General features: G+C 44.5%; 1 protein-coding gene across 3 annotated transcripts in view; it reads left to right on the forward strand.

Moving 5' to 3' along the window:
• Positions 1 to 1,657: 1,657 nt before the first annotated feature.
• SLC12A4 (solute carrier family 12 member 4) overlaps positions 1,658 to 26,478 on the forward strand; it is a 77,187-nt gene continuing 52,366 nt past the window's right edge. Inside the window, exon 1 of one of the 3 annotated variants that reach the window (XM_044986964.1) lies at positions 1,658 to 1,814. In XM_044986964.1, the coding sequence (XP_044842899.1) occupies positions 1,673 to 1,814 (142 nt within the window). In that variant the 5' untranslated portion in view covers positions 1,658 to 1,672. Of the gene's footprint in view, positions 1,815 to 2,437; positions 2,478 to 7,146; positions 7,249 to 26,478 lie in introns of those variants that run through there. The other 2 variants (XM_044986966.1, XM_044986965.1) reach the window with 2 other exon arrangements.

Here is a 26,478-nt window from a genome sequence, read left to right on the forward strand (position 1 = left end):
AATGGGCTTTGCTTTTCTCCTGGCAAAGGGGCCTTTTCCCTTCTCCATCAGTCCTGCCATAGCTGGCTTTTCCCCTGCGCCCTATGGCTTTGACTTCTCCTAAGGCCTTGTCTCCCCACCTCTGCCCTGAACACCCCTTTTACTGCCCCTTCCCTTCTCCTGCCAAAACCCTGCTCATCTCCCTTAGATCCTTTTCTTTCCACTCTCCCTCCCACTTTAGCATTGCTGAATGGGGTCTCCACTCCCAACCTGGCATGGCTGAGTGGGGTCCCCCAGTCCCTTCCCCTCTCCCTATTGCTGAATGAAAGTCCTCTCTCAATCTCTCTCCGCTTAGTGCAATTCCTCTGATGGCCCTTTTGTGGAGTGGAGTCCCCCCCCAAAATCCCCAACCCCCTATTACTGAGTGGAGGCCCCCCTCCAAATTCCACTTGTGCTTCCCTCTATTACTGAGCTGAGTCCTGTCCCAAAGTCCACTCCTCTTCCTCTCCCACCCCTTGCAGAGTGGAATCCTCCTAAATCCCCTCCTCCCCTTCACAGCATGGAGCACCCCCAAATCCCCCATTGCAGATTGGAGTCCCCCCAAGTCCCACCTTGCAGAGTGGAGCCCCCCAAGTCCCCTCCTCTCCGCCATAGAGTGGAATCCCCAGGAGCCTCCCTCGCAGAATGGAGCCCCCCAAATCCCCTTTTTTGCCTCGCAGAGGGGAGCCCCCCAAATTCCCTCACCTTCTCAGTCACAGAGTGGAGCCCCCCACAGCAGAATGGAATCCCCCCAACTCCCCCCTTCCCTGTCCTCACAGAGGGGAGCCCCCCAAGCCCCTTCCCAGTCGCAAAGTGAAGTCCCCCTAAGTCCCCTCCATAGAGGGGAGCCCCCAAATCCCTCCCAGTTGCAGAGTGGAGTCCCCCCAAGTTCCCCCTACAGAATGGAGCCCCCCAAATCCCCTCCCGGTCGCAGAGTGCATTCTCTCCAAGTCCCCTTCTCCCCCTCACAGAGGGGAGCCCCCCAAATCTCTCCCCCTCTGGGTCACAGAGGGAGCCCCCCAAACCCCTTCCCGGTCACAGAGGGAAGCCCCCCCAAATCCCCTTCTCCCCCCCGCAGAGGGGAGCCCCCCAATCCCTCCCCCTCCCAGAGGAGAGCACCCCCAGTCCCCTTCTCCCCCTCGCAGAGGGAGCCCCCTAGTCCCCCCGCAGAGTGGAGTCCCCCCAAATCCCCTTCTCCCCCCCGCAGAGGGGAGCCCCCCAAATCCATCCCCCTCCCGGTCGCAGAGGGGAGCTCCCCAAGTCCCTGTCTCCCCCCCGCAGAGGGAGCCCCCTAGCCCCCCGCAGAGTGGAGTCCCCCCAAATCCCCTTCTCCCCCCCGCAGAGGGGAGCCCCCCAAATCCCTCCCCCTCCCGGTCGCAGAGGGGAGCTCCCCAAGTCCCTGTCTCCCCCCCGCAGAGGGGAGCCCCCAGCCCCCCGCAGAGGGGAGCCCCCCAAGTCCCCTCCTCCCCCCCGCAGAGGAAGCCCCCCGCAGGGCGGCGCGGCGGGCCGGGCGCGGCGGGGTGGGGTGGCGGCGCTGGGCCGCCGAGAGGAAGTGACCGCACGGGGCTGGAATGCGCAGCCGGCGGGGGAGCGCGTCCCGCCCGGCTGGCAGCGATCCGCGGGGAGCCGGAGCGGCGAGCGGGGCCCCGCCGCCATGCCGCACTTCACCGTGGTGCCGGTGGCGGACAAGCAGCGCGGGGACTACGACAGCCTGGAAGGGCTGAGCTGGGTGGACTACAGCGAGCCGGGCGGGGCGCGGGGCCCCGCGGACCCCTACGAGGCCGCCAGCGCCGAGGGTGAGTGCGGCAAAGTTCCGCCAACTTCTTCCCCGGCCGCTCTGCTCCCGCGGGCGGGACCGCCGCGCGGGACGTGGCGCCGGGCTGAGGACGTGCGGGGCGGTGTCTCCCTGGCTCTGGGGCTGGAAAGGGGTCCAGCCCCCTCCCCGAGGGCCGCTCTGAACGGAGGGACCGGTGTCAGGATGAGCACAGTGACTCGGGGACAGGCCGTTCCTGCCCCGTGCAGAGAGAGGGTGGTGTAGCCTCGGGAGAGAGGCGCTGTGCGTGTGTGTGCAAAGCCCAGCTGCTGGCCAGGAACCATGTCTGGTTCCATCAGCTGACGCCGCACGCTCCAATTCTCCTTTCCTGCGATGGAGAGAGTGAAACTCCACCCTTAAAAACCCCTACCCCGAACAGCTCGCCTCCACTGGCCTGTTCGCAGCTCGTTAAAACCTCCTCTTTAGTTACAGGGAATGGGCTACTCCTGGGAGTAAAGTTACTCATTGCTCCAGTGTGGGCAGGATCATTGGCTGCGCTCGTCCAGTGTTCCTGCTGTGCCCAGTATAATAGGACCCTGATTATGCGTTGGGCCTTTTGGCCGCTATAGTAATGCAAAATACTTTAGGAAGCTAAGACAACAGTAAAAGAGCCATACAGTAATGGAAATGGTTCACAGACTTGTAGGTGCGTATTTATTGTTGGTAACTAAAAAGCTACGTGGATGGAATATTTGATTCTGGATTTTCTGAAATCTTTCCGTACCACTATTGGTAAATCTGTCTGCAACAGTGAGGCTTGCGATGTTATACTACATTGTAAAGATTTACTGGGTGAAAAATCTTGCCTAGGAAGTGAAAAACAAACAAAAAAACCACAATGACTAACTATTTTAGCCTTTTGTAGCCTAAGGATGCAATAAAAAAAAAAACAACAATGAGGAGTCTGGTGGCACTTTAAAGATTAACAGATTTATTTGGGCATAAACTTTCGTGGGAAACCCCCCCACTTCTTCAGATGCATGGAGTCAATGCAATGTTAGTACAGTATGTGAAAATCAATTTAGAGGTCACAGTTTTGTTTTTAAAATGACAGGTGGTGGAACTTATTTTTGTTCCGTTTTCTTAGAGATGACCTGATGTAATTGTATAATGGGCTATTATCTAGAAGTGGTTTTTAAAATTAAATAATATGCTGTAGCTGGCCACTAAATAGTAGTTATAGCTAGCCTGTCTGTGTTGCACTGACATTCAGCGAGAGACAAGAAATATTTTTAGTTACAATGGTTTTTCTCTGACGCAGAAAGCCGGTATTCCCCTACAATTAAAAAACTAACCCGTCCTTCGCTCCTGGCCCCATTCCCTCCCCCTCAAAACAACTTTTGCTCTCAATCACTTGTTGATAGTTTTCGTCTTGAAATTTAAGTTGCTTAATGAGGGAGATTGTAGAATTTATGGCCTAATCCTGCACATGGAAGGATTTTTCATGATTTGTGATGAGAGTGTTAAAAGCTGACATGAGTAAATATTTAAGTGCTCTCAACTAAATAAACTCACGATAGACACTGTAGCTAAATAGTCTAATCTCACGTTACTGTTAGCTTTTCCTACTGTGCTTGTGTACTCTCATTCCTTTGGTCTGCAAGTCTGACAGATATTTTTTAATGTAAAATCAGTGCTTAAATAATGTCGCAAATACTCTGTGCATTGTCTCTGGGCTACTTTTACAGCTGCTTCTGTTAGGCACAACTGCTCTCATTAGCAGTTAATTTATTTAAAGAAGGCAATCTCTTTGGAGGGAGGGGGGGGTCTACCTAGGGTGACCAGATGTCCCGATTTTATAGGGACAGTCCTGATTTTTGGATCTTTTTCTTATATAGGCTCCTATTCCCCCCCCACTCCCGTCCCGATTTTTCACATTTGCTGTGTGGTCACCCTAGGCCTTTCCTGGGGGCTGATGGTGGGGAAATAACATTTTAATTAGGCCACTGTTCAACTGGTTGCTGATGTCACTGTTTAGCCTTTCTGGATGTTTCACTGTGACTTTTAAAATGAAATGGAATTTAAAAGACTCAAGGGGGGTGACGAAAGTGGCTACAACAACACTGCAAGCAACAATGGAATTTTGGACAGGCAAAACAAATAATAATCTAGCTCTATAAGTGATCAAAACAGGGAGGCTCCAGATGCAAGTGACAACTGCATTCCAATATGCCAGACCAGGGTGTGTTGTAATACCTGTGCACACTTCTGAGATGCTTTATTAGTGTGCCATTGTAAAATGCCTTCAGGAGTAAAAATCCTTTCACAAGCATTGCAGGGGGATCTCAGTTCAAAAGCTTGCCATGGTCTAGGAAGATCACGCATGATTCTAGGTTTTTTAGTACTTTCTAAAATGAGTTATAAAGTGCACATGCTGGTGGAGTTCAAGCTGTTCAGAACTGGATTTATCAGGCATCCAAGGTCTTTTGAGAGGCAATTTCCAAATACTAATCTTGGACCACTGAAAGAACCCTCCCAATCCCACTCTCAGTCCAAGACCAGCACATACTTAGAAAGACTTCAAATACAATGTCCAACAGAACTATTCCAGTGAAAGCAACAATGGTATGGTAATGTGTGCTTACTTTCACACACCCGCTGATATCCCATTCCTCACCATAGAAGAGAGTTTCTCAGCTTCAAAAAAATGTCTTTATTCATACACATCCTTCTTCTCTGCCATATACCGGTAATCTACAGTCTCTTGTGAAAACATGCTAGATTTTCTGCTTCTGCATTGGGATTTTTTGAAAAAAAAATTGGATTTTTTAAATTTAAATAGGGTTTTTTCCTCAAAAAGCATTTTTATCAAAAAATCCGATCTAAAGACAGTTTTAATTAAGATACATTATAGCTCAAAGATTTTATCATGGAATAGGGATTATAAATTCTAATTCTATAGTATGAGACAATATATTCATGTAATGTTTAAGAAAAGTTTTGTAAATGAGTTCCAATAGTTCATGGATTAGGGACCCAATTTTATCAGGTACCAGGGACTTCTGTATAGATTATTTAGGTTACTCTTTGTATCTACCCAATGGGGCTCAGTCTAAAAGATACCATCAGAGATGCTTAGTTTTGCAGTTCTCAAACTGTGGATTTGTATCTCCAGAGGTAACATGCTTGTTAACAGCAAAAATGTTTTAAAATAAGTAATATATAGAGGTGAGAAATAACAGACCTCAACCCTATTGCCCCTCTGCAAATTCGTGTACACAGAGTCAATCCCTTACCTCTCTCTAAAAGTGTGAAGTTTCAAAAAGTTCAATGAATAGAAGATTGTTGGGGGTGGAATAGATCTGGACAAGGATAAGAAGTCTGGAGATAAATGGCAGCAGGCCATAAAAGAGACCCAGTTTGGGAATAAGAAATATATGTTTGATGATGATGTTTTAAAGAAAGTCACACCAGTGAACTGGTGGAATTCACTTAAGCACTTGGATTCAGAGAAGTGAAAATCTCACTTTTAACAGGAGTAGCTTCTGTCGGTGTAGAAAGAATATCTTCTTCTTTTGGACTAATTCATTCCAAATTGAGAAATCGCTTGGGACCTGAAAAAGCAGGAAAGCTTGTTTTTCTTTTCCAGACTATGAAGAAACAGGAAAATGAAGGTGAAGATGACTGAGTTAGCTGCAGAAGCCAATATTTTAAGTTTCTCATGTTGACCTGGCTGACATAGTCGGTTTAATTATATTTTTTTTAAATATTTCATGTAACTATTTTAGTTAAAAACAATTTTAACAAAGCAAACCTGATTTTAAAAAACTTCAGTGTTTAGCTAAATTCAAAAATTCATATGCTTGTTTTGTTAAAATATATGTTTGCTGTTGAAGAAAAAAAATCCAGAATACATAACATTGTTTCAGTTAAATAAAACAATTTAAATATCTCTCTGGTGATGTTCTCCTCCTAATACAGCATGGCAAGAAAATCCTCCAAATATTAATGATAGTTCACCTCCCAATGACTTCATAAATATCTGCTTCAATTGCCTTTGGTAAATGAAATAACCAAACAATCATTCATTTTCTGATATAGCTGTAAAACTAATCTGAAAAGTTTTAAAAATAAATCACTTTAAAAACGTATAGTGTGTACCTTCTAAAAATGAAACCTACGTCTGTCTCTGAATTGTGAAGACTATGTATTAAGGTTATAACAACCAACAAGAACGCACTTTTATGTAGAAAACCATGATTAAATCGAGTCTTCCTGACTAGTGATTTAAATCAAATCCACCCTGATCAAGTGAAGACAAGGCTTTTTGTAATGTTAGCATGAATTAGTCTTTACTTCAACCAGCTACGGGGGAGTGGAGCCTAGTGTGTACCTTCCTCACATGATGGAACCATTGATCACTTCCTGCCCCTATGTTGGGGCTGAGTAGGATTGACCACTGGGACTACTAGGAGTTACTGCTCCTTGTGGGTAGAGAAGGGAAGAGAGTCCAGGCTTTTTGTTGTGTCCATCTTGCTCCACTTAGCCACTGCTGAAGTCCTGAAAGCAATTTCATTTCTCATTTAAAAAAAACAAACAACCCAGCTGCCTGTCCTGCATATTGGCAGGCTGACACGTCATAGCCCTGAGTATGCTGTTTTTTGGACTATTACACAAAAATGTGCCTGAAGGGCAACAGCTGACTTATGTATACTCTGAAGCTGACAAATGTCCGGTGAAGGTTCTGTGTTAATGTGTGTTGTGCTTCAGCAATATTTTTTGTTTTGTTTTTAGCTGTAACGTTTTCCATTTCTGTGTCCCCCTTACAGTATTTATATGGGCTGGGTCACATCAGCAGGGCATGGGCATCAAGATGATGAATGGCCTTGCTACGTCTACTGACATGTTAGCTCCTTTCCTCAGGACCCACAGCTTGGAGGCTTGAGGAAGGGGGAAAGGCTTCACTCCCCATCTCCCAATGATCTCCAACCTTGTAGTTAGGGCCTGGGAAGTAAACTACTGTTTTTGGAGCCCAGCAAAGGGAAACTCCAGGTCTGGGGAGAAGTCACCTGATTCTTTTTTGCTTCTGCTGGGTTCCATCCTTTTGTGATTGCACAGAGGAGACAACTCCCTTTGTCTCTTCTCTGCTTCCAAGTGCCTCCCTCCAGCTTAATGTAGAGGTGTAGAGGAGCGTCCAATGGATGGGGAGTGCCAAGTGATAAGGCACATGCTGGGTGAGGGAGGCTCCCGTGAAAGGCCGGCAGTTCCAGCAGGAAACCTGTGAAAGGGAGCCGATTGGAACCGAGGGCAGGAATGGGCCTGCAGGGAATGTTCCAGGGTGTTCCGCGGCAGTTGTGAGTATGGATTGTGAGTAGGTCACTGACAGTTGATGGGAGCCGCGATGTCAGATAGGATGTTATATTTTTGTGTATTTGGAATGGGTCACTTTACAATTTTAGTTGGTGATTCTCCCCAAAGTGTGTGTGTTGTTAAATGGGCACTCCATGAATACGTGCAGGGGTTGTCTGGCAATAAGTGTGTTGGCATTTTGTCCATTTCCTCCATGTGGCCCAGTGGAATGATCCCTGCCGCCAGGGCTAGAGTGGTGAAACTAAGTACAGTTATTTTTGTGAACCTCTTGCTTTGGCAGCTTGCTAATAAGAGCTATATTTAAATGCTGCTCCAGGTAGCTCAGTTTGACTGATCACATGGATGGCCTAAAATGACAAGTTATGATATGACTTTATCATGGTAACGCTGACTCTCAACAGTAGTAAGGTTGAAATAATGGGGAAAAACCACTGGCTTTGATTTTCAGAATGTTCCTTAAACACCTGTCTCATGCTATAATACAGCTGTGTGACTTTTGTGATTCTGGGGGAACTTAATTTGATCCCTCCCCTCCCTCAGTCCCTGTCTGTTTGCTTCATGGGTTTTTTGCTTTTGAATGTTTTATTTTGTTTTGTATGGGATACGTTGCCATCTTATGGCAATATAGCATTTCAACATTACAATTTCTTGTCAACACTAGTTATAAGCAAATAAAGTGCAACACAAGTAACGCATTTTAACAAAAATATTTAACATGATTATTTAATCCTATCAGTTGGTTAAATTGCTCACTTGTAAATAAAACAAATCCCTCTCATTATTTATGACTAACCATGACACCTTCCTTCATTTGGAGGAGGGATGTAAGTGTGTGAGCCCTGCTTTGTGTATCAGCAGCCGTAAGAATGCACACCCGGCATCCCTCCAACATTTGAGATAATGCTGGTGACTTGGTAGGGTGCTCATTTAAAAAGGGGCAAAGAAATGGTTTGAAAGATGATAAAACTTCTATCTTAAAGCCAGGGCCGGCTCCAGGCACCAGCGCAGCAAGCAGGTGCTTGGGGCGGCCAATGGAAAGGGGCGGCACGTCCGGCTCTTTGGCAGCAATTCGGCGGCGGGTCCCTCAGTCCCTCTTGGAGGGAAGGACCTGCTGCTGAATTGCCGCCGAAGAATGAAGTGGCGGCGGTAGAGCTGCCACCAAAGTGCCGCTGATCACAGCTTTTTTAAAAAAAAAATTTTTTTCCTGCTGTTTGGGGCGGCAAAAACGCTGGAGCTGTCCCTGCTTAAAGCTGGTCTTTCATAAAGATTGTTACTCTTCCCAGTCCTCAGAATGCTGAGGTCACCTCCAGGATGTGCTTGACTTCTGCCAGCACAAGTCTGACAATCTCAGATATGTGCCCTGTGGGAAGCTGTTTATCTTTCGGTGATGTGTGTGGAATCGAGACTAATAAGCTTGGTGTCGCTGACCTAGTTTGGGCAGTGGCCACCTCTGGTTTTGCCAATGCACTTTCATGCTTATTTGCCAGTTGTATTACAGCTTTTGTTGATTCCATGGAACTCAGTGAAACAGTGCTCTAGCCACCATGGAGCCTCTCCTCCACAGATGGCAGGCTAGTAGTATGCTTACAAGTTGTATTGATGTGTGGAGTTGTTGGATTTTTTGTAGTAATAGGTTATGGTGGCCTGATACAATACAATACAAATAACTTAGTTGCAAGCTGTTTTTTTTAAGGAGAGTGAAATGATGATACCAAGACCATATATTTTCACTTTAATCTTTCCCCCAAATAGGTATTTTTAAAATATCTGATGACAATATTTGCTTTTAAATATAGGTTAAATTATTGAAGTAACAGCTCTTAAAACTTGGAACACAATTCATGTAAAATGTGTATGAAAATTCTTATAGTGTATGTAGCATTTTTTTCATTCCAAAAGATTCCAAAGCACTTGACACTTTGGCAAAGTGTGGAGACAGGACGAAAATTGGCCTTTTTAATGAAATTAGACATCTTAACTAGTGTGTACCCACAGAATCTTTCCTTTGTACATATATAAAAGTGCATTACTGAAATTCAGATGTTTCAGGGGCTGAGGGTAGCAGCCATATGGATAAACAGAGCCCAACCTCCTACACAAATGTGGTTTTTGTCTAGATAAAGAGACAAACCTATTTTTACACACTTACCCTTGTCATTCTTCATGTTACTTGAAAAATGTAGACTGAAGCCAAGCAAGAGGGCGTTGGGGAAGATTCTAGGAAGCAGCTCTACAGGGAAGCAGAGTGAAATAACTTTGGAATGTGGAGCGCAGTGTTACTTCCAATAATGGTTGAACTGACTCCTATGTGATTTCTTTACCCCTGTCGAGTGATAAATTACCTGCTTTTCAAAGATAAAGTGCTGAATAGCTCTGCCAGGGAAGTCACTTCAACCCACTTTCTTGGTGTCTCCATTTGTTAAGTGGGGATAATGATGCCATGTAAGCAGCGGCGGCTCCAGACACCAGCGCTCCGAGTGCGTGCCTGGGGCGGCAAGCCACGGGGAGCGGTCTGCTGGTCCCTGCGAGGGCGGCAGCCAGGCAGCCTTCGGTGGCATGCCTGTGGGAGGTCTGCTGGTCCTGCGGATTCGGCGGCAATTCGGTGGTGGGTATGCTGAAGCCGCGGGACTGGCGGACCTCCTGCAGGCATGCTGCCGAATCTGCAGGACCGGGGACCTCCCGCAAGCATGCCACCAAAGGCAGCCTGCCTGCCATGCTTGGGGCGGCAAAAAAGCTAGAGCCACCCCTGAATGTAAGTGCTTTAAAAGCCTTAGATGACAAATATAATGTGAGTTCTTCGTAATGTTTATTACCCTTGGATCAAGGAAGTTGAAATATTTCCAACCTGATGCTTTGACCTGACTCACCCCCTTCAGCTACAAATACAATATGAATGCGATGCAGAGCCACGCTGTGCTTAGGTGCCAGAGTGATAATTACCGTAGAACCACCTTGTAAACATCCATCTAGGATATAAAATAGCCTGTAATGGAAACTGAGAGTCCGAGACTAGATTGTATGAGATTGAGGTAAAAATCTCTCCCCTTTTTATGAAGTCAAGTGTGTGGTCCGGTTATGGGCAGCTGACAGTTACTATAGCAATGGTACCAGGGGCCAAACTCAGGATGCAGCCTTCAGCATTCAGGTGCATAGGTCTGCAGACTTAGTGTGCTGATGAAGATAGAATTGTGATATGTGGACAATGGAAAGAGTGGAGAAGGGCTTCAGGACTTACCCCAAAACTGAACACGACTGAATATGGTAGAGGAGAAGGCGTATTTATTCTTCTTGTGGTTTGGACAATCTGAAAGCAAAGGTGCTGCCTTGAGATTCTCATGGGCACCCCATTTAGTGTTGCCCCAGGAGACGTGTCAGGTTTCTGAAGCTTTTCAGCAGTCTGCACTTTGTCATGCTTACTGTATATCAATAGCTGCTTGCTTTAAAAAACCATGCTCCCGGATAGCCTGTTTTATATGCCTCTCACATACGGCTTCTGATTTCTGTGGCGCAGTAGCTGAGGTAGCTGCAGCAGTGGTGCACTGAAGGACTCCCATTGCCGGCTGCCAACGGATTCCTTAGCTAAATTTAGAAGAAGCTGCATCTTTTTCTGGGTTCTCTGGAATTTAAGTAATTGGGAAGTGTCTAGGAAAGATGGTTCTGATGCATCAATGTTAGCTAAAAACAAGCCTCTGATATGTCTGTTGGGATGTGTGCGGTGTAAAACACAAACTCCACTGCTCAGTGTTTGTAACTGATTAGAAAGCTTAGAAAGGATATGCAGAGAAATGGATTTTCTTGTTGATTTTTATCCACAAATGATGACTTTCAGTGATTTGCTGACTAATGAATGTTTCAAACAAGAGAGGTCAGACTCAGAGGCGTTCTTTACATGCTGAAGCAGTACCAGTATAAGTGGTACTGGTAAGTACTGGTAAGTACCAGTGTACTTCATTAAAAGTAAATAGTAGCATCCTTTCTCCTTTTCCCCACTCCAACAAGTAAGTTTCATGATTACGGTTTTATTGATCTTTTAAAACTTGGCATTTGCAGTGAAGCCCCATGCTAAGTGGAGATTAAGACACTTTGCAGCTCTATTGGCCAGCAAATGCAGCCAGGCATAAACACCATTCACTCAAGTTTAAAAAAAAACCAAACCCTACTGCTCATTATTTTCTTTTTGAGTGTGTGTAACGGAATGGGGGATACTCAGTGCCACAGAGAGATAAGAACACTTTGTGGTAAGTTCTTTTTAAATATAAAACTCCAGGAACAAGCTAAAAACTAAAATTTATCTTGACAAAGTCGTTCAAGACAGCTTTCCCAAATTTAATAAGCAGATTTTTTATTGTAATGCAGTAAAGCAAATACCACCGGTTCTGTTAGTGCAACAGGCTGCTTTGAAGAATGGGTTTGTTTTTGTATTTCTGTTTGATTTGGCTGGCAACATCTTTATTTCTTAATTGTTCCTCTTTAATAGTGAGCCGAACGTGAATAATGATGGACAAAATTAGTTTATTCTCTGTCTTCCTTATGACAGACAAGTGAAAGCTACCAGTGCTATTGTTGTATTATAGTTTTTCCCTCTTGATATTCCTCAGGAAACATGTATTTTGCCATGTATGTAGAGAGCTGTATACATTAGTTCTGCCAGCTGTGGTAGACATGATTTGAGTGTTTATGGCATATTAAGAGAGACAGGATGGGTGAAGTAATATCTTCTATCAGACCAACTTCTGTGGGTGGCAGCGTCAAGCTTTTGAGCTACACAGAGCTCTTCTTTAGGTGTGCTTATGGCATAGGCAGTCAAGTAAACTCTTTCAGAACGAATGCTTTTGAAGCAGGCAGCAAAACAGAATGCTGTATGTGAGTATTCTAAGTCTTGTAATTAAATCAGGTTCTTAATTTGTGAATGTCTTTTTTCCGTCCTGTTTTTAATGTTTAGGATTTTTCTAGTATTCAATTAAAACACTATGGCTCCGTTTCAGACAAGAATATATTTTAATCTTCTAGCTTGCAATGTCACTTTTTCTCAGTTAAATAACTTTCCTTTGCAAATATTTACAGTATAGAGGTCTTGGTGTATGAGGCTTTTCTTTCGCTATCAGATTAACTGTAGGAAACAAAAAAATCCTCTCAATTGGTGTCTGAATTTATAATTTGTAAATTCTACATTCCTAACTCCTTAAGAGTATGCACTTGTACTCAGTATAAAAAAAAATTGGGGAAACTTTTTAAAGATGTTCCCGTGACTGTTACATCACCTGTAAATTGTCTGTTATAACCTTATTTCTGTATGTTTTCTGGTTAATGCATTTTTCATTATAATTTAAGCACTATTGGCAGCTGTTGAGGACTAAGTTCAGCTTCCCTGTTGAAGAGGATAAGGAATCTTCATAGTAGTCCAAACAGCCATATTTACTTATTCTACAAATGCTTTATTGGCTGTATAGACGAGTCCTCAAGTGATTTTTGTATGAAAAATAGCAGCAACACTACAAAGGCCAGCGTGCTATGGGAAGGGGTTTATTATACAGAATATCATAAGTAAGAGAATCTCTTGCCAGGTGTGTGAAACTGCTTCCAATCACTAGCCCATTTACATGAATCTATCAGACTACACTTTATAAATGTGCGTAAAATACAACGTTAAATTGGGCATACATTTTTTTGTATAGTTTTTATCTTGCATACTTCAGAATCTTTTACACATGTGCTAATCTTTCTGCCTCACAATTAATCCCAGTTGTTATGGAACTAAATCACAAAAGAGCAACAGCAGGAACAACAAAAGCTTCAGTTTCTTAGAGATGGGCAGCTCTTTAACATCCAAGTACCAAACTTTGCACTTTGCGGTAGTCGCTCAGATGGACTATGGTTTTGACTCCTTTCAAGCCAATTACCAAAAAAGAAGTCTACAGCATCTTGAGCACGGATACCCTAGAGAGTTTCTCTAATGTAGCCGCTCTAAGAGAGCTCTCTCAGCTCCAGCTCCCGTGAGCGGAAGAAGCTATGTCGGTGGGAGAAGCTCTCCCATCCACATAGCACTGTCCACACGGGTGCTTATGTTGGTGTAACTTATGTCACTTGGGGGTGATTTTTATTCACCCCCCTGAGCAACATAATTTATGCAGATAAAGCTGTAGTATGCACATAGCCTTAGAGCTGTCTGCTGCAATGTTGTTGCTAATGGTAGGTGTGCTGTGGGGAAAAAATGTTGTTATAATAATGCATTTCTCCTCCCCCAGGCATGAAAAGATTATTCTGTTGATCCTACAAGAGAACATTCTTCCAGAGTGAATATGTTTGACTTTAAGTATTTCTGCTCCCAGGCTGTTCTCAGACTGTGTTCTTTAGCAGGTTTGGTACATGTTAGTGGAGTTTGTGGATATTACTATCACAGTTCAGGGCAACTGCACCTGTGTTTCCCCTCATTGGTTCAGCAAGGGCCCTCACTCTCAGGCTTTCAGCTCCTCAACTGTTGGCTTTCTTGGGTGAAGACCCTCATCTTACTCCCTTCTGACTGGGCTACTTCCCAGCTGCACAGTTCCCTGCCTTCACTGTGTTATTCCCTGCAGAGACAGGCAGCTTACTTTCTTTTCAGAGATGGTTAATAGGTGTAATTGCTCCAGTTATATGTTACCACACAGTTCTTTCTGTGTAAGCCTCTTTTATTCTTAAGGTAAAAGCACTACGGAGAAAACATTACAATCAATGAAAGAAGCAGCATGCCTGCTAATAAGCTTACTAGACACCATCTCAACATAGGCTCTGGAAGGAGCAGTCCTTCAGCACCCTAACCACAGGGGTTTCCTTTGTAGTCACAAGTTCATCACAGCTTCAGCTCAGAACTAGCACTCAGTCTTTGGGGCCTCAGTAGGCCCAGTCCTTCCAATCCTACTCTAAGGATTGGGGTGCTCCATGGACCAGGGATACTGTCCATTGCTAGGTCAGGAAGAAGGCACTGAGCCATTTTAAAACCAGGCTATTTATCCAAAAATCCTTTTAGGCTCTTGGTCACTGGAGAATCCAGTTTGAACTGCCTTCCTCTCTGGAGGGGTGTGTGTCCGTGTATGTGTGTGTGTGGCTACAAAGCACTGATAACAGAGGAAATATATTAGCATCCCCCTCCTCCCAGAGAAGGGAGATAAAATTGTACATGTGTTATTGTGGAATTTTAATACAGTGGACCCCCTGATTCAGTAAGGTTTAACTTTATTGAATTAAGTTCATTCAGGATATCGCAGGCGACTGTTATATCTACTACTTATCAATATAATTCTGTAAGTGGCAGAATGATAATCTGTTCTCTCGTGGACTTCATTATCTACCCTGATCTCCATACTGGAAGTTTGTCTTTATATTTTTTGTGTATTGATATTGGTCTATATTTGTAGGGTATTTTTTTAGTAACAGGCACCTAATTCAGCGGATTATGGCCCCTGCTGTGTGGTAGGGGTTTAACTTTTGTAATCATGACCAGTGTGGGGCTTGGAAGTGCCAACCAACCTTTTCCCTGTACTCCTGTGTGTCATTGTATGCCTTCCTTGAAGGACAGCTGCCTAGAACAGTGTGAGGAATCCATTTCCATGGAAATATTTGGCACTACAAAATGTTATGCTGAGTTTCTGATGATCTTTTAATCATTGTTCTGCTCTGTATGCCCACAGGCATATATTTGCTTGGCCGGCAGAGTGGAAAATTAAGTGTTATCAGCCTTAAGAGTTTTTGCCTGGACGTATGGGAAAGGATTTTCTTTTTGGTACCACTTGCAGGATTCTGAGGTCCTTGCTTTACTTAAAAGCTATTGCTACAGTTGCATTTGTCTCCAGATTGTTCCAAAGTTGCTTAGATTGATAGCCATGCTAAGTTGTACACGCACCTCAAGGAGCTTAGTGTGCTCATTACTGCATGATGTCTGAACTAGTGGTGAGCATTTGTCACCATTGTCACACTTGTATACAATTATGTACTATTATAGGAATGAGGAGAAATAGTGTTGTAGCTATTCGACAAATGCTGAATTTTTACCAGTGATGGCTGTACTAATATGGACGTGACAAGAAGGATGGTCTGGTGATTAGGGCACTAATTTGGGACTCCAGACACCCTGCTCTATCACAGTTGTGCTGAGCTATGCAGGGTCCATGCTTCTGCCAAAAGAGATGGTGGAGACCAAAAAGCAGTGTGTGGAACTCTGGGAATTTTTAAAAGGTGTGGAAATTACGGGATGTGGAAAGCATTATGGGATGGAGAAAGTGGAGTGGTGGGAACTTGATTATAACTCTCAGAAATCCCTGGGCAAATCACTGGTATCCCACAAAGCACTGCAAAAATGTCCCACAAGGCATTGAGCTGGACGGCAGTGTGGTTCACACTGGGATACCTTCCCATGATGCATCGCATTTTACCTCGATGCAAGCACTCAAGTATGCACATGCCCAAGTGATATACAAAGGTCAGCAGCTGAACACCGACGTAACTCGCGTTGACAGAACTTTGTGTTGTTGACGTGGCCTCAGATGTTAATGCAGCTTAGCAACCTGTGTTTAAAATACAACTTTTTTCCCAATGAAGACAAGGCCCTTGGTCCTCAGTTCCTCATCTCTGAAATGGGGATAATAGAGTTTTTCTAACACTTAGAGGTATTGAAGATAAATCCTTTAGCAAAAGATAGAATCCAGACACCTCAGTCTTATGGTTTTGTACTGCTGCCCATCACCATAGTATCAGAGCAGCTTCAGTGTAAATTCAGTAGTAAGAGTGAAGTGGATTTTACGGAGTCTCCAGCATTTCTGCTATTTTAAGGGGGAAAAAATCTCTGCTGGGAGAGCGGGAGGCATAGAGTTTGTATTTTGGGTCTTATTCCTTTTTTCCTGTTGGTGAAGGTTTAGTAGTTGAAAGGGGGTGTCAGTGCTGAGTGCCATTCTTATGGTGGAAAGGATTTTTTGAGGATGATAGTTTTGCCGTGTTTCCTAAACACGGCTAGACTCTGGATTTGCCTGATTGCCTCTAGAAATTTGTTCTGTAGTTGGGTCCCCTCCATCGAGAATGCTTTATCCCCAGCTCTCACATACTTTGTCCTGGGCTTGGGGATGTGCATTGTTTCAGAGGAGTGCAGCTGTTGTGTTGGGTCACAGATCCAAATTTAGTCTTCAGTTTAATTGGGCTTGATCCATTAATTGCTTTGAAAACTAGGACTGAAGTTGACTGGGAGAGTTTCTGTAGTAGTGGGGGGCCATATAAATACCTCTGATAAATAGATGAAACAGATATGTGTTTAAATAATACAGCATATTCGTTCTACTGACTGCTTTTGTAATGCCAACAGACCCCAGTCGTCAATGGGGGGGATTGAACCCCGGACCTCTGGAGCTTAGTGCATGAGCCTCTACTGCATGAGCTAAAAGCCAATGGGATCTTAGCTAAGGCTGTAGAGCAGACTCATTAATCTCTAAGTGGTCTCGGTGCCACTAGATGGGACAGAGCACCACACCCAGGTGGTGTGTGGGTTACACGTTAGCGTCCCTTTTTTCACAGATGAAAGAAGTCACACTTTCCCCCTACAAACTTGCTGCCAGTCTCCATCTTTTTGCAGTCCCTACTTACAGCCCAGTACTTTTTCTTATTCATTTTTTATTAAGCAGGTCCTGTGTATGAGAAGTTATTTAATTAGGGCATCAGACATTGTCAGAGAAAATATGTCTTCATGGGAGTCAGACCATTGTAATTTTGCCTTTCATCTCCATTTCAAAGGCAAAAAGATTCTTATTTCACACCATTTGAAGTAGTTTGTTTTGCTGAACTCCGGTAACTCTCCGAGAAGGCAGACTTGTTGAGGCTTGCTATTGCATACTTTAAATTGCTGATTGCCACAGTAAGAAACAAATTTTATATCTAGGAGCCACACACTTTCATAGCAGCCCCACCTTGTGCTGAGATTCTGTCTGTGCTCCCAAGCTAAACAGCCTTGAACTTGGTCTCTGTATGCAAAGACCGTCTCTGTGGAAACTCAGGGTGTTGCCCAGGTAATCAGTGGATCATTACTAAACCAGGCCTCAAAATACTGCGCTCTGCTGGTACCATCTCTCAGAGAGACACAATGCTTATGTGCATTAAAGATACCGCTGTACCTTTTGTTTTTCATAAGGCACTCCACTAGCCCCCTCAAATTCAAATCTGGTAATTGTGTCTTTCAAATGCCTTCTTTGCCTTCTAGCCTATTAACTTTCTGGCCTAGATTATCACTTAGGGTGTGTCTACATTGCCACTTTCAGTGCTAAAGCTTTTGTTGTTCAAGGCTGTGAAAAACACCCCCCTCCCCCCGAGCTACAAAAATTTTAGCGCTGAAAAGCGCCAGTATAGACAGCCCTTTGTCGCCGGGAAAGCTACCACCATCCTTCGGGGTGGGGTTTTTTTATCGCTGGGAGAGCTCTCCCCCAGTGACAAAGCGTGTCTACACTGCCCACGTCACAGTGCTGCCGTGGCTGTGTGCTAAATAGCTGCTGTTTAACTCCAGCTGTGGCCTTCATTTAAAATGGTGCATGAAATCATCCCTTATAGCTTGTACATGAGTTTAAATTTGAAAAGACCTTTGGGATAAATACTGTTCCTGTGACAAAAAGCCCCACCCCAATTATAAAGTTACGCTACCCTAGCCACAGGCATCCATTGCTAAAGGGGTGCAGCTTTGTCTTGAGAACCAGGCGCTCCTCTGAAGATGGAAGAGCTAGCAAGGGCCTAAAATGACCAGCCCGGTGGTAGAAACCTCAGCATTTAAACTGATACTGACCATGTGCAGAGAGAGAAAGCGAATAGTAATAAATCATGGGTGCGCATCAGTTGGAGCAGTAGCCGTTCCACTTGTCCTCTGTAGGGCTCATATATTTACAAGTCAATCTGATAGCTTAATTAAAAAAAAACCAAACAAACAAAAAGAAACCTTCCCTCGATTGTCCTGGCTGGATTAATCTTATTCAAACCAAATTATTATTAATTTATCCTGCGTTGGGGATGCTTCCCTGGTGGTTTGTGTGGAATGGTTTAGGATTAGAGCCACTACGTAAACGTGAACTGTTATTTGAGTGCTGGGGGTGTGCTTAAGACTGCACAGAACACAGAGGAAGACATGATCCCTGCCCCAAAGAATTTATAATCTGAATTTGGTGAGCTGGACCTGCTTTCTGTGGTGCACATGGAATATGGTGTTCTTCCCTCTGGACCTTTTTGCTAATTATGGAGTGCTCCCTGCAGTTTCCCTTTAGCTTGGCTGGCTACAGTGAACAATCTTTTCTAGATGTTAATTGGCACAAAATGTAACAAGGATTAGGTAAAACAATTTTTTCCCCTTCGGAGGAATAGTGGTGAGCAGCTACTCCATTGTCCAATTTATATAACCGGATTGTGAATCTGAGGTTACTCATGGGTTTGGGGGTTTTTTTTGGGTCATATAAAAGGGAAAAAACAGACAGCTTGGGGAAAGACTGAAACAATTTTATTTAAAAAATTTTAACACCTGATTCTACTATGATGGGGAATACATGTTTCTGATTGGAAATCATAGAATCATAGAACTGGAAAGGACCTTGAGAGGTCATCTAGTCCAGTCCCCTGCACTCGTGGCAGGACTAATTATCTAGACCAGGGGTAGGCAAACTTTTTGGTCGGAGGGCCACATTTGGGTGGAGAAATTGTATGCAGGGCCATGAATGTAGGGCTGGGGAAGGGGGTTTGGGTGCAGGAGGGAGTGTGGGGTGTGGGGCGGGGTGTGGTGTGCAGGAAGGGGCTCAGGGCAAGGGGTTGGGGTGCAGGAGGGGGTTCAGGGCAAGGGGTTGGGGTATGGGGTGCACCAGGGGGCTCAGGGCAGGGATTGGGGTGCAGGAACAGTGTGGGGTGTGGGAGGGGGCTCAGGGCACTGGGTTGGGGTGCAGGAGAGGGTGCAGAGTGCGGGAGGGGTGTGGCAGGGGGCTCAAGGCAGGAGATTGGGGTGTGGGGTGCAGGAGGGGTTTGGGATGCGGGCTTTGGCCCGGCATTGCTTACCTCGAGCGGCTCTGGGGTGGCAGCAGCGCACAGCGGGGCTAAGGCAGGCTCCCTGCCTGCCATGGCCCCGCACTGCTCCCGGAAGTGGTCAGCATGTCCGGCAGTGGCTCCTGGGGTGGGGTAGGCGGCTCTGTCGCGTGCTGCCCTCGCCTGTGGGTACCACCCCCAAAGCTCCCATTGGCCACGGTTCCCCATTTCTGGACAATGGGAGGTGCGGGGGGTGGTGCTTGCAGGCGAGGGCAGCGCACGTAGTCCTCCGCCCCTTCTCCCCCAGGGGCCGCAGGGACGTGGTTCCCGGCCACTTCCAGGAGTGGCGCGGGGCCAGGGCAGGTAGGGAGCCTGCCTTAGCCCTGCTGCACCACGGGGCTGGCAATCCTGTGGGCCAGACTGAAAGCCCTGACGGGCTGGATCCAGTCTGCGGGCTGTAGTTTGCCCTCCCCTGATCTAGACCATTTCTGACAGGCGTTTGTCTAACCTGCTCTTAAAAATCTCCAGTGATGGAGATTCCACAATCTCTCTAGGCAGTTTATTCCAGTGCTTAACCACCTTGACGGGAAATTTTTCCTAATGTCCAACCTAAACCTCCTTTGCTGCAATTTAAACCCATCGCTTCTTGTCCTATCCTCAGAGGTTAAGAAAAACAATTTTTCTTCCTCCTCTTTGTAACAACCTTTTACATACTTGAAAACTGTTATCATGTCCCCTCTCAGTCTTCTCTTTTCCAGACTAAACAAACCCATGTTTTTTCAGTCTTCCCTCATAGGTCGTGTTTTCTAGACCTTTAATCATTTTTGTTCCCTTCATTCCTCTCATTGTTAAATATTTCTACCTTCAGCTTCTAGGCATGGGATGTTATAAACTACCCTGCTGAACCATCCCTGAAAAATAGGGCAATATAATACATTGGGGCATAACCGATGGTGCTACTGACTTCAGGGCCATCCGTATTACAAGGTGCAAGGCTGGAGAGGAAAACCTGTCGCTCAAGTGTGGGGAGGGATTTATGTGGTGAAACAGAGCTGGTACTTAAAACTTACCTCTTCCCTATGCTTAAAGCTTAAATTATGCATAGGCACTGTCTCTCTCACTTAAGGATTGAATTTTGTCTTGTCTTTAATGGTTCTCCACTAGGATTTCCCAGGAAAAGAGACTTCTCCAATATTTGTAAAGTCATGATGGACTCCAGAGTTCATTTTTGCCAGAGGAAGATGGTAGGCAGTGTGTCTTCTCACTATAAGTAGCTTGGGATTTTAGCAACAGCATTTTCAGTAAGTTAGTGACATTTATATAGTTTGTCTCTGTTGAAAGGATTATCGTTTTAGGACCATATCAATGTCTGCTTAGTCTTCCTGGGAGAAAGCATATTGCTTTTTGAACCAAATCAATTCTATGCAGTGCAGCAGCCAGCAGTCTCTGTGACCCTGGCAATAGTGAACAGTTCCTTTGGAAGTACAGTATTACTTGTTTCAGTTGTTCTGGTCCTTCAGGGCTGCATAAAAAAGTATGTGCTGATTAAATGTTGTCTGAAGAACAGAGAAGAATGGTAAACCAAATGACAGAAAATGGCAAAGAATTACTGCTAAGGGGTAAGTATAGCACGTTGATATTAATACTATAAAGGGGTGCAGTGCTCTGAAGGCATCAGTGTGGCTTATTTATGAGGAGTAAAATAGAGGGACTTGTTGAATCACTAATTGCAAACATTTCAATGGCTAAATCACTTGAGTTGTGCAGTTCTCATTGTCGTTGCTATGGCTGTGAAGGTATTATTGCAGTCTTGCAAAATACTGGGAAAAGTGGATTCTGTGATTTCATAGGGCTGGTGTTACACCTGCATACTAAACAAACCATACAAAAAATCTTAAGGAATATTGAACTGGGAATTGCACTTTATATATTTCAAAACATATTAGTGGCTCATTTTTAAACAGTATTTCATTTGTAAATATTTGGTTTGTTTGTACTAAATCCTTTTCAGATGCAAAAGCTGTTGTTATTGGCCATAAGTTATTTTTACATGTTTTATATGCAGTGTCATGTGCAAATTGAGCTGTTCTTAATCAACCTTTATTTTTCCAGGTAAAATCCATTAAGTACAAAGCCTTGGGTATAGTGGTGACCCAGCATTGAGATGGACAGCATTATATTGTAGGCTAAAAGATGTGGTGAACAAGTTTGTCTGTTTAAAATATCTATAAATGTTAATAGCTTGGTTTTCCTACTGGGCTTTAAGCTGTCATGGTTGATGGAGACATATCTGTGCTAATGATGTACAAGAGTAAATGTATCAGTGCAACCTCTGGAATTCAATTCTGTGTTTAAAGTACAATGTGATCCCTTATGCATGCTGAAAAGCAGCTTGGGTAGAGATCAGAGATCCCAGGCCGAAGTCTACCCTACCCTACACCCCATACAGTCCCCCTCGGTGCATGGGGTATAATCCAGGACAGATTTGGCTTCTCCCTGTGACCATGTCTTAAAATAGAGGCTAAACCTGGAGTAGCAGTCAACATTTCCTCAGCAGCTCCTCCCTCAACCTTCTCCTTCAGTGAAATGGGTTCTGAAGTCCAAGATGGTGAGCTGTTGCTAAACTCAGAATGGCTTCTTTTTCCCTCTGCAGTCACGCCACTGTCAGTACTTATCTCAGTGTGTATATAAAATAAAGTTGTATTCTGTCAGATAAAATCCCGTTTTTATTTCCTGCTATTCACAATTTGAGATGTATTTAATGTAGTGATTAAAAAAAAAGTATTAAACCCTTCAGTATGCTAGACTTCAACAGGAGTCTTTGATCTGTGGAGCCTACAGAGATGAATCACCAAAAGGTTGACTGCCTTAAGATGTAACTTAATTTACATTTATCAATTCTGAAAAAATATTAACAGGTTAAAAATCTAATCTTACAGCCTTGGTAACTGTTTTTATATTTTTAAAGAAAAATGCCTCTGACAATTTAATTATTGATCAAAATGCAGTTGAAGCAAAAATAAATCAATATTCCTCATCAGATTTGTGACATAAGCTGCTTATGGAGATAGTGTAAATGTGTTATAGCCAGAAACTTGTATTATGTAAAACATTTTAATGCAAACATTATTCACTGTTGTCTAGAGAGAACCAACCATGTTTTTCTAATAGGTTCTAAATGCTGTTGTCTTATAATTTAGTCACCTTGGAATCTTATTTAAATATTTGGATTATGATTTCTTTTGCCTTTTAAAGCAGTTTAAAGCCAATAACTTCAAAAATAAATAGAATGTGATTTTCAGTTGTGTAGTTTACATTTGGAAATCTCTGAAGAAAATAAACAATTGCTAATTGAATAGTTTGCCATGGAACTTTACCAAGCTTTGGGAAGTATGTTTATTCAATAGAAGTCCTTGTGCTATTCTCTGTAGTAATGGAACCAGAAGTTGTTTAGTAAGCAAGAGCAAGCAGTTAACTGGAAATGGAATTGTCCTTTATACTTTACCAGTACCATGATGTGTGACTACAGTAAGTATATTCCTCAAATAGAGTAGGTCATCATGCTTTGAATATATGAATTACTATCTCTTTCTAAGTAGACATGAGGTTAGCATAACATTGACGTGCGCTGGTATTTTTAAACAATAGGCTTGAATAGTTTTGAGGTGTCAAAATATTCCACAGTATGAGACCAAGACTTTTGACATACATATTGGCAAAGATTCAGGGTCAGATTCTGCCAGCTTAATAGTATTAAGCAGTACTGTACTCATCAGATAGCTCTACTGAAGTCAGTGAAGCTATGAGTTGAGCATATACTACTTCCTGTGAGTATGGAAGCTTAATCTGGTCTTCAGATAAAGATTTTTGGGAGAGTGTCTGTATCTTCCTTCATGTCTGCAAAGTGCCTGATACAGGACTGAGGCTAAAATAATCATAAATACCAAGATCCTCTGGTAACTGGAGGGGGACGGAGAAGATGGAGATAATCAGTTATCTGCCTTTATCCTTTTACTTTTAAACCAAACTTGGAAAAAAATCAAGTAAGGATCAGCAATATTTTTATGAGATGGGTGAGAGGAAATCATAACTATCTGTTGAAGCTAACTTGCTGAACTCTGCTTGTGACTCTGAACAGTGCTCTAATTTTTGCATCTGAACAATATCTAACTGGATTGCATTTGTTTGATCCCTATCTCTTTTATGAACATGAATAGGAGGGTATAAGGTTGAGTCTGATAACTTTTTCCATATTTCAAAAATGAGATTTTTAAAAATTCAGTTACACACTGTCACTTCAAACAAAGTTTTTGGAGAGTTTTGTAGTTTTCTCAAAAACAAATAGCAACTTGGGAGTTTGCTACTAAGTTTCCACTTTGTATCAGAAAATACAGAAGTCTTGAGATTAGATCACCCAACCAAACTTAACTCTTTTGCTGTGGGTTTGCTATTCCAATCTTAAATTTGCAGGCAACGTACTTGTACTCTCTGCAGGCAGAGTATTGAAACCACAAAGGTTTGATTTTGTAACTGCTTTCGCACTTGCATATGTTTGAGTCTAAGTGTTACTTCTATCTAGGTTTGTATATGTACACTCTAGCTCTGTGTCTAATGACTAGTACAAGGGTTCTCAGACTTCATTGCACTGCGACTCCCTTCTGACAACAAAAATTACTACAGGACCCCAGGAGGGGGGGACTGAAGCTTGAGCCCACCCAAGCCCTGCTGCCCTGGGCCGGGGGGTGGGGGGCAAACCAAAGCCTGAGCCCTGCTGCCCCAGGCAGGGAGGCCAAGGCCAAAGCCCGAGGGCGTCAGCCCCAGGCAAGGGGCCTGTAACCTGAGCCCCGCCACCAGGGCTGAAGCTGTTGGGCTCGGGCTTTGGCCTCAGACCTCAGCAAGTCTAACGCCAGCCCTGGTGACTCCTTGAAACAGGGTCGCAACCCACTTTGGGTTCCTGACCCACAGTTTGAGAACCGCGGGACTAGTATAAGTGGTATAACTCTGAACAGTAGGGCATGCTGGTCCCGTATGCAGCCTGTCTTATGAAGGTGCCTTTCAGTAGACTGTGCGTGTCAGTAAGGGAGTCCGCACAAGCAGAGCATGATCACAAATAAGGCATTTGGTTTTGTGTTTCTGGAGAAATAAATTTGTATTTGATGGATGGGTAGGCTACCCAGGGCCGTCCCTAGCCATTCTGGGGCCCTACGCAAGCCCTCCTCCCCCGCTGAGGGGGCTGGCCCCAGGCCTCCGCAGGGGGGGACCGGCTTGGGGGGCAGAGGGGAATTGCCCCCCAGAACTTACGGTGGCACGGCTGGGGCTGGGTCGCTTCACTTCCCGCCGCCGGTGAGCGCAAGCCCAACCCTGCTGCAGTCCACAGGGGAGTGGGGGCAGGGCTGGGGTAGAGCAGGGGCGGGGGCTTTGGGGAAGAGGTGGAGTGGGGGTGGAGCAGGGGTGGGAAGAGGCGGAGCGGGGGCGGGGGCTATTGGGAAGAGGTAGAGCAGGGGCTGGAGCAGCACGCAGCTGCGTAGGGCACCGGGAATTTGGTGCCCCAAATTTCCTGGTGCCCTACGCAGCTGCGTACGTTGCGTATGGGTAGGGATGGCCCTGAGGCTACCACTGAATTTCTGATGGTCTAGTAAGTTGTGTCCTTGACAGTCACCAAGACCTAAATAAAAAGACTGTTAAAACTTTATACAAGAGAGCCTCTTGTGTGGCAAAAATGTCATTATCGCCAAAACTCTTCAGTTTACCCCAAACTTTTAAAATTAATTCTACTCTGGACTAAGACAGGGTGTGTGAAATTTGAGGTAGAACTGTTGGGCAGGAGAAGGTTAAAACAAGGCCTAAAATTAGTGGACGCTAGCTTCTAAATTGTCCTTTCTTATTGAAACTAGAGGTAGCTATTGCTGCTGGCTAGGACAAATGTGTCACGCACTCCTAGCGGACAGCTGTCAGTCACTAGTGCAGACATGAGTTCCCCATCTTACGCTGGAATCTACACATGCAGTCATCACACACTGTAGACTGTAGGAAGTTGCCTTATCTGGTGAGTTCGGAAGGGACTCCTTGTAATTATGACATTAGAAGCTTTGCTGAGCTTGTCTTAGCCTGAGAAGCATGTGTCTGGACTTGTCTACACTACAGAGCCTTTGCTGGTATATCTGTGCCAGCAGAGGCCCTTAGTGGAGATGCTGCAGAAGCTGACAGGAGTAGTTCTGCCAACATAGCTGCACCACCTATGACGTTAGCTAAGATGACAGAAGCACTCTGTAGTGAGCATAGTTGTGTCTACACTGGGGGTATAGCTGTGTCAGGTAGGGTACACTGGTATAGGAGTGTGTGAAACCCAGGGAACTCTTGATGCAAACTGACAGAGGGCACAGGGAGTTTTACAGGGATCTCCTGGCTCAGATATGTGCATAGTAATTCACCAAAGAGTGAGGTCTGTACTGAGAGACAGTAGCCCGCCGGTTGTCATAATTGTGATGTGTATATAAGGCTGATATTTAAGAAGCTATGTGTATATACTGAAAACTCTGTTCTTAAGGAAGGGCAGATCATCAGGAGGTGATGTGCCTTGGACCGGTTCCTTTCAGGCAGGGGGTAACAGATGCTTATTTCCCTGTCTAGTCATTGTGTATTGTCTGCTTCACAGTGGTGGTCTATTTGCATATTGAGCCTGATGCTAATCAAAAGGTTGTGAAATTGACAAAAGAGGGAGGCCACAGGAAAAAAAAAATCAGCAGTGTGTCCAGTTGGACAAAGGATTGTGCTGATATATCTGAGGGTACCAACAGACACTCTGCATCTTCCACTGACAGGGCGACTTGTCTCATAAACAGAAGATCACAGACAAGCCTGGCTGCAAAATGCTGAAAGGACTTTGGGTGAGCGTTATTCTGTAAGACAGGGAAGCATCTAGTTAAGTAAGTCTAGGTTCTAGAATGTGTGTTATGATTTTATTTTATATGTAACCATTTGTTTCCAATATTTTTACTTGCTATTACTTGAATCCCTGTACTTTGTTAAATAATTTTTTTACTCATCTTCACTATGAACATCTCTAAGCAGTGTGTGTTAAGTGAAGTGGTGATCTGAGGTGTAACTGGTAAGCTGGCACATACTGCTCCTTTGGGAACAGCTGATCGGTGAGTATTCAGTGGACCAGAAGCTGGACACTCCCGGGAGCTGCTGGTGGGTAGGAGTGTGCCTATTGCTAACCTGTAGAAAGAGAGCGGGGCCTGCGCAGGCCTAGAGGGGAGTGATTGTGTTGCCTGTGGACAGTGGAGTTGGGGAGCTGATCCCCTGGCAGGCACAGCAAGGCTTCCTCATGC

Source organism: Mauremys mutica, chromosome 14 (genome assembly GCF_020497125.1).
Source record: "Mauremys mutica isolate MM-2020 ecotype Southern chromosome 14, ASM2049712v1, whole genome shotgun sequence".
Lineage (NCBI taxonomy): Eukaryota > Metazoa > Chordata > Testudines > Geoemydidae > Mauremys > Mauremys mutica.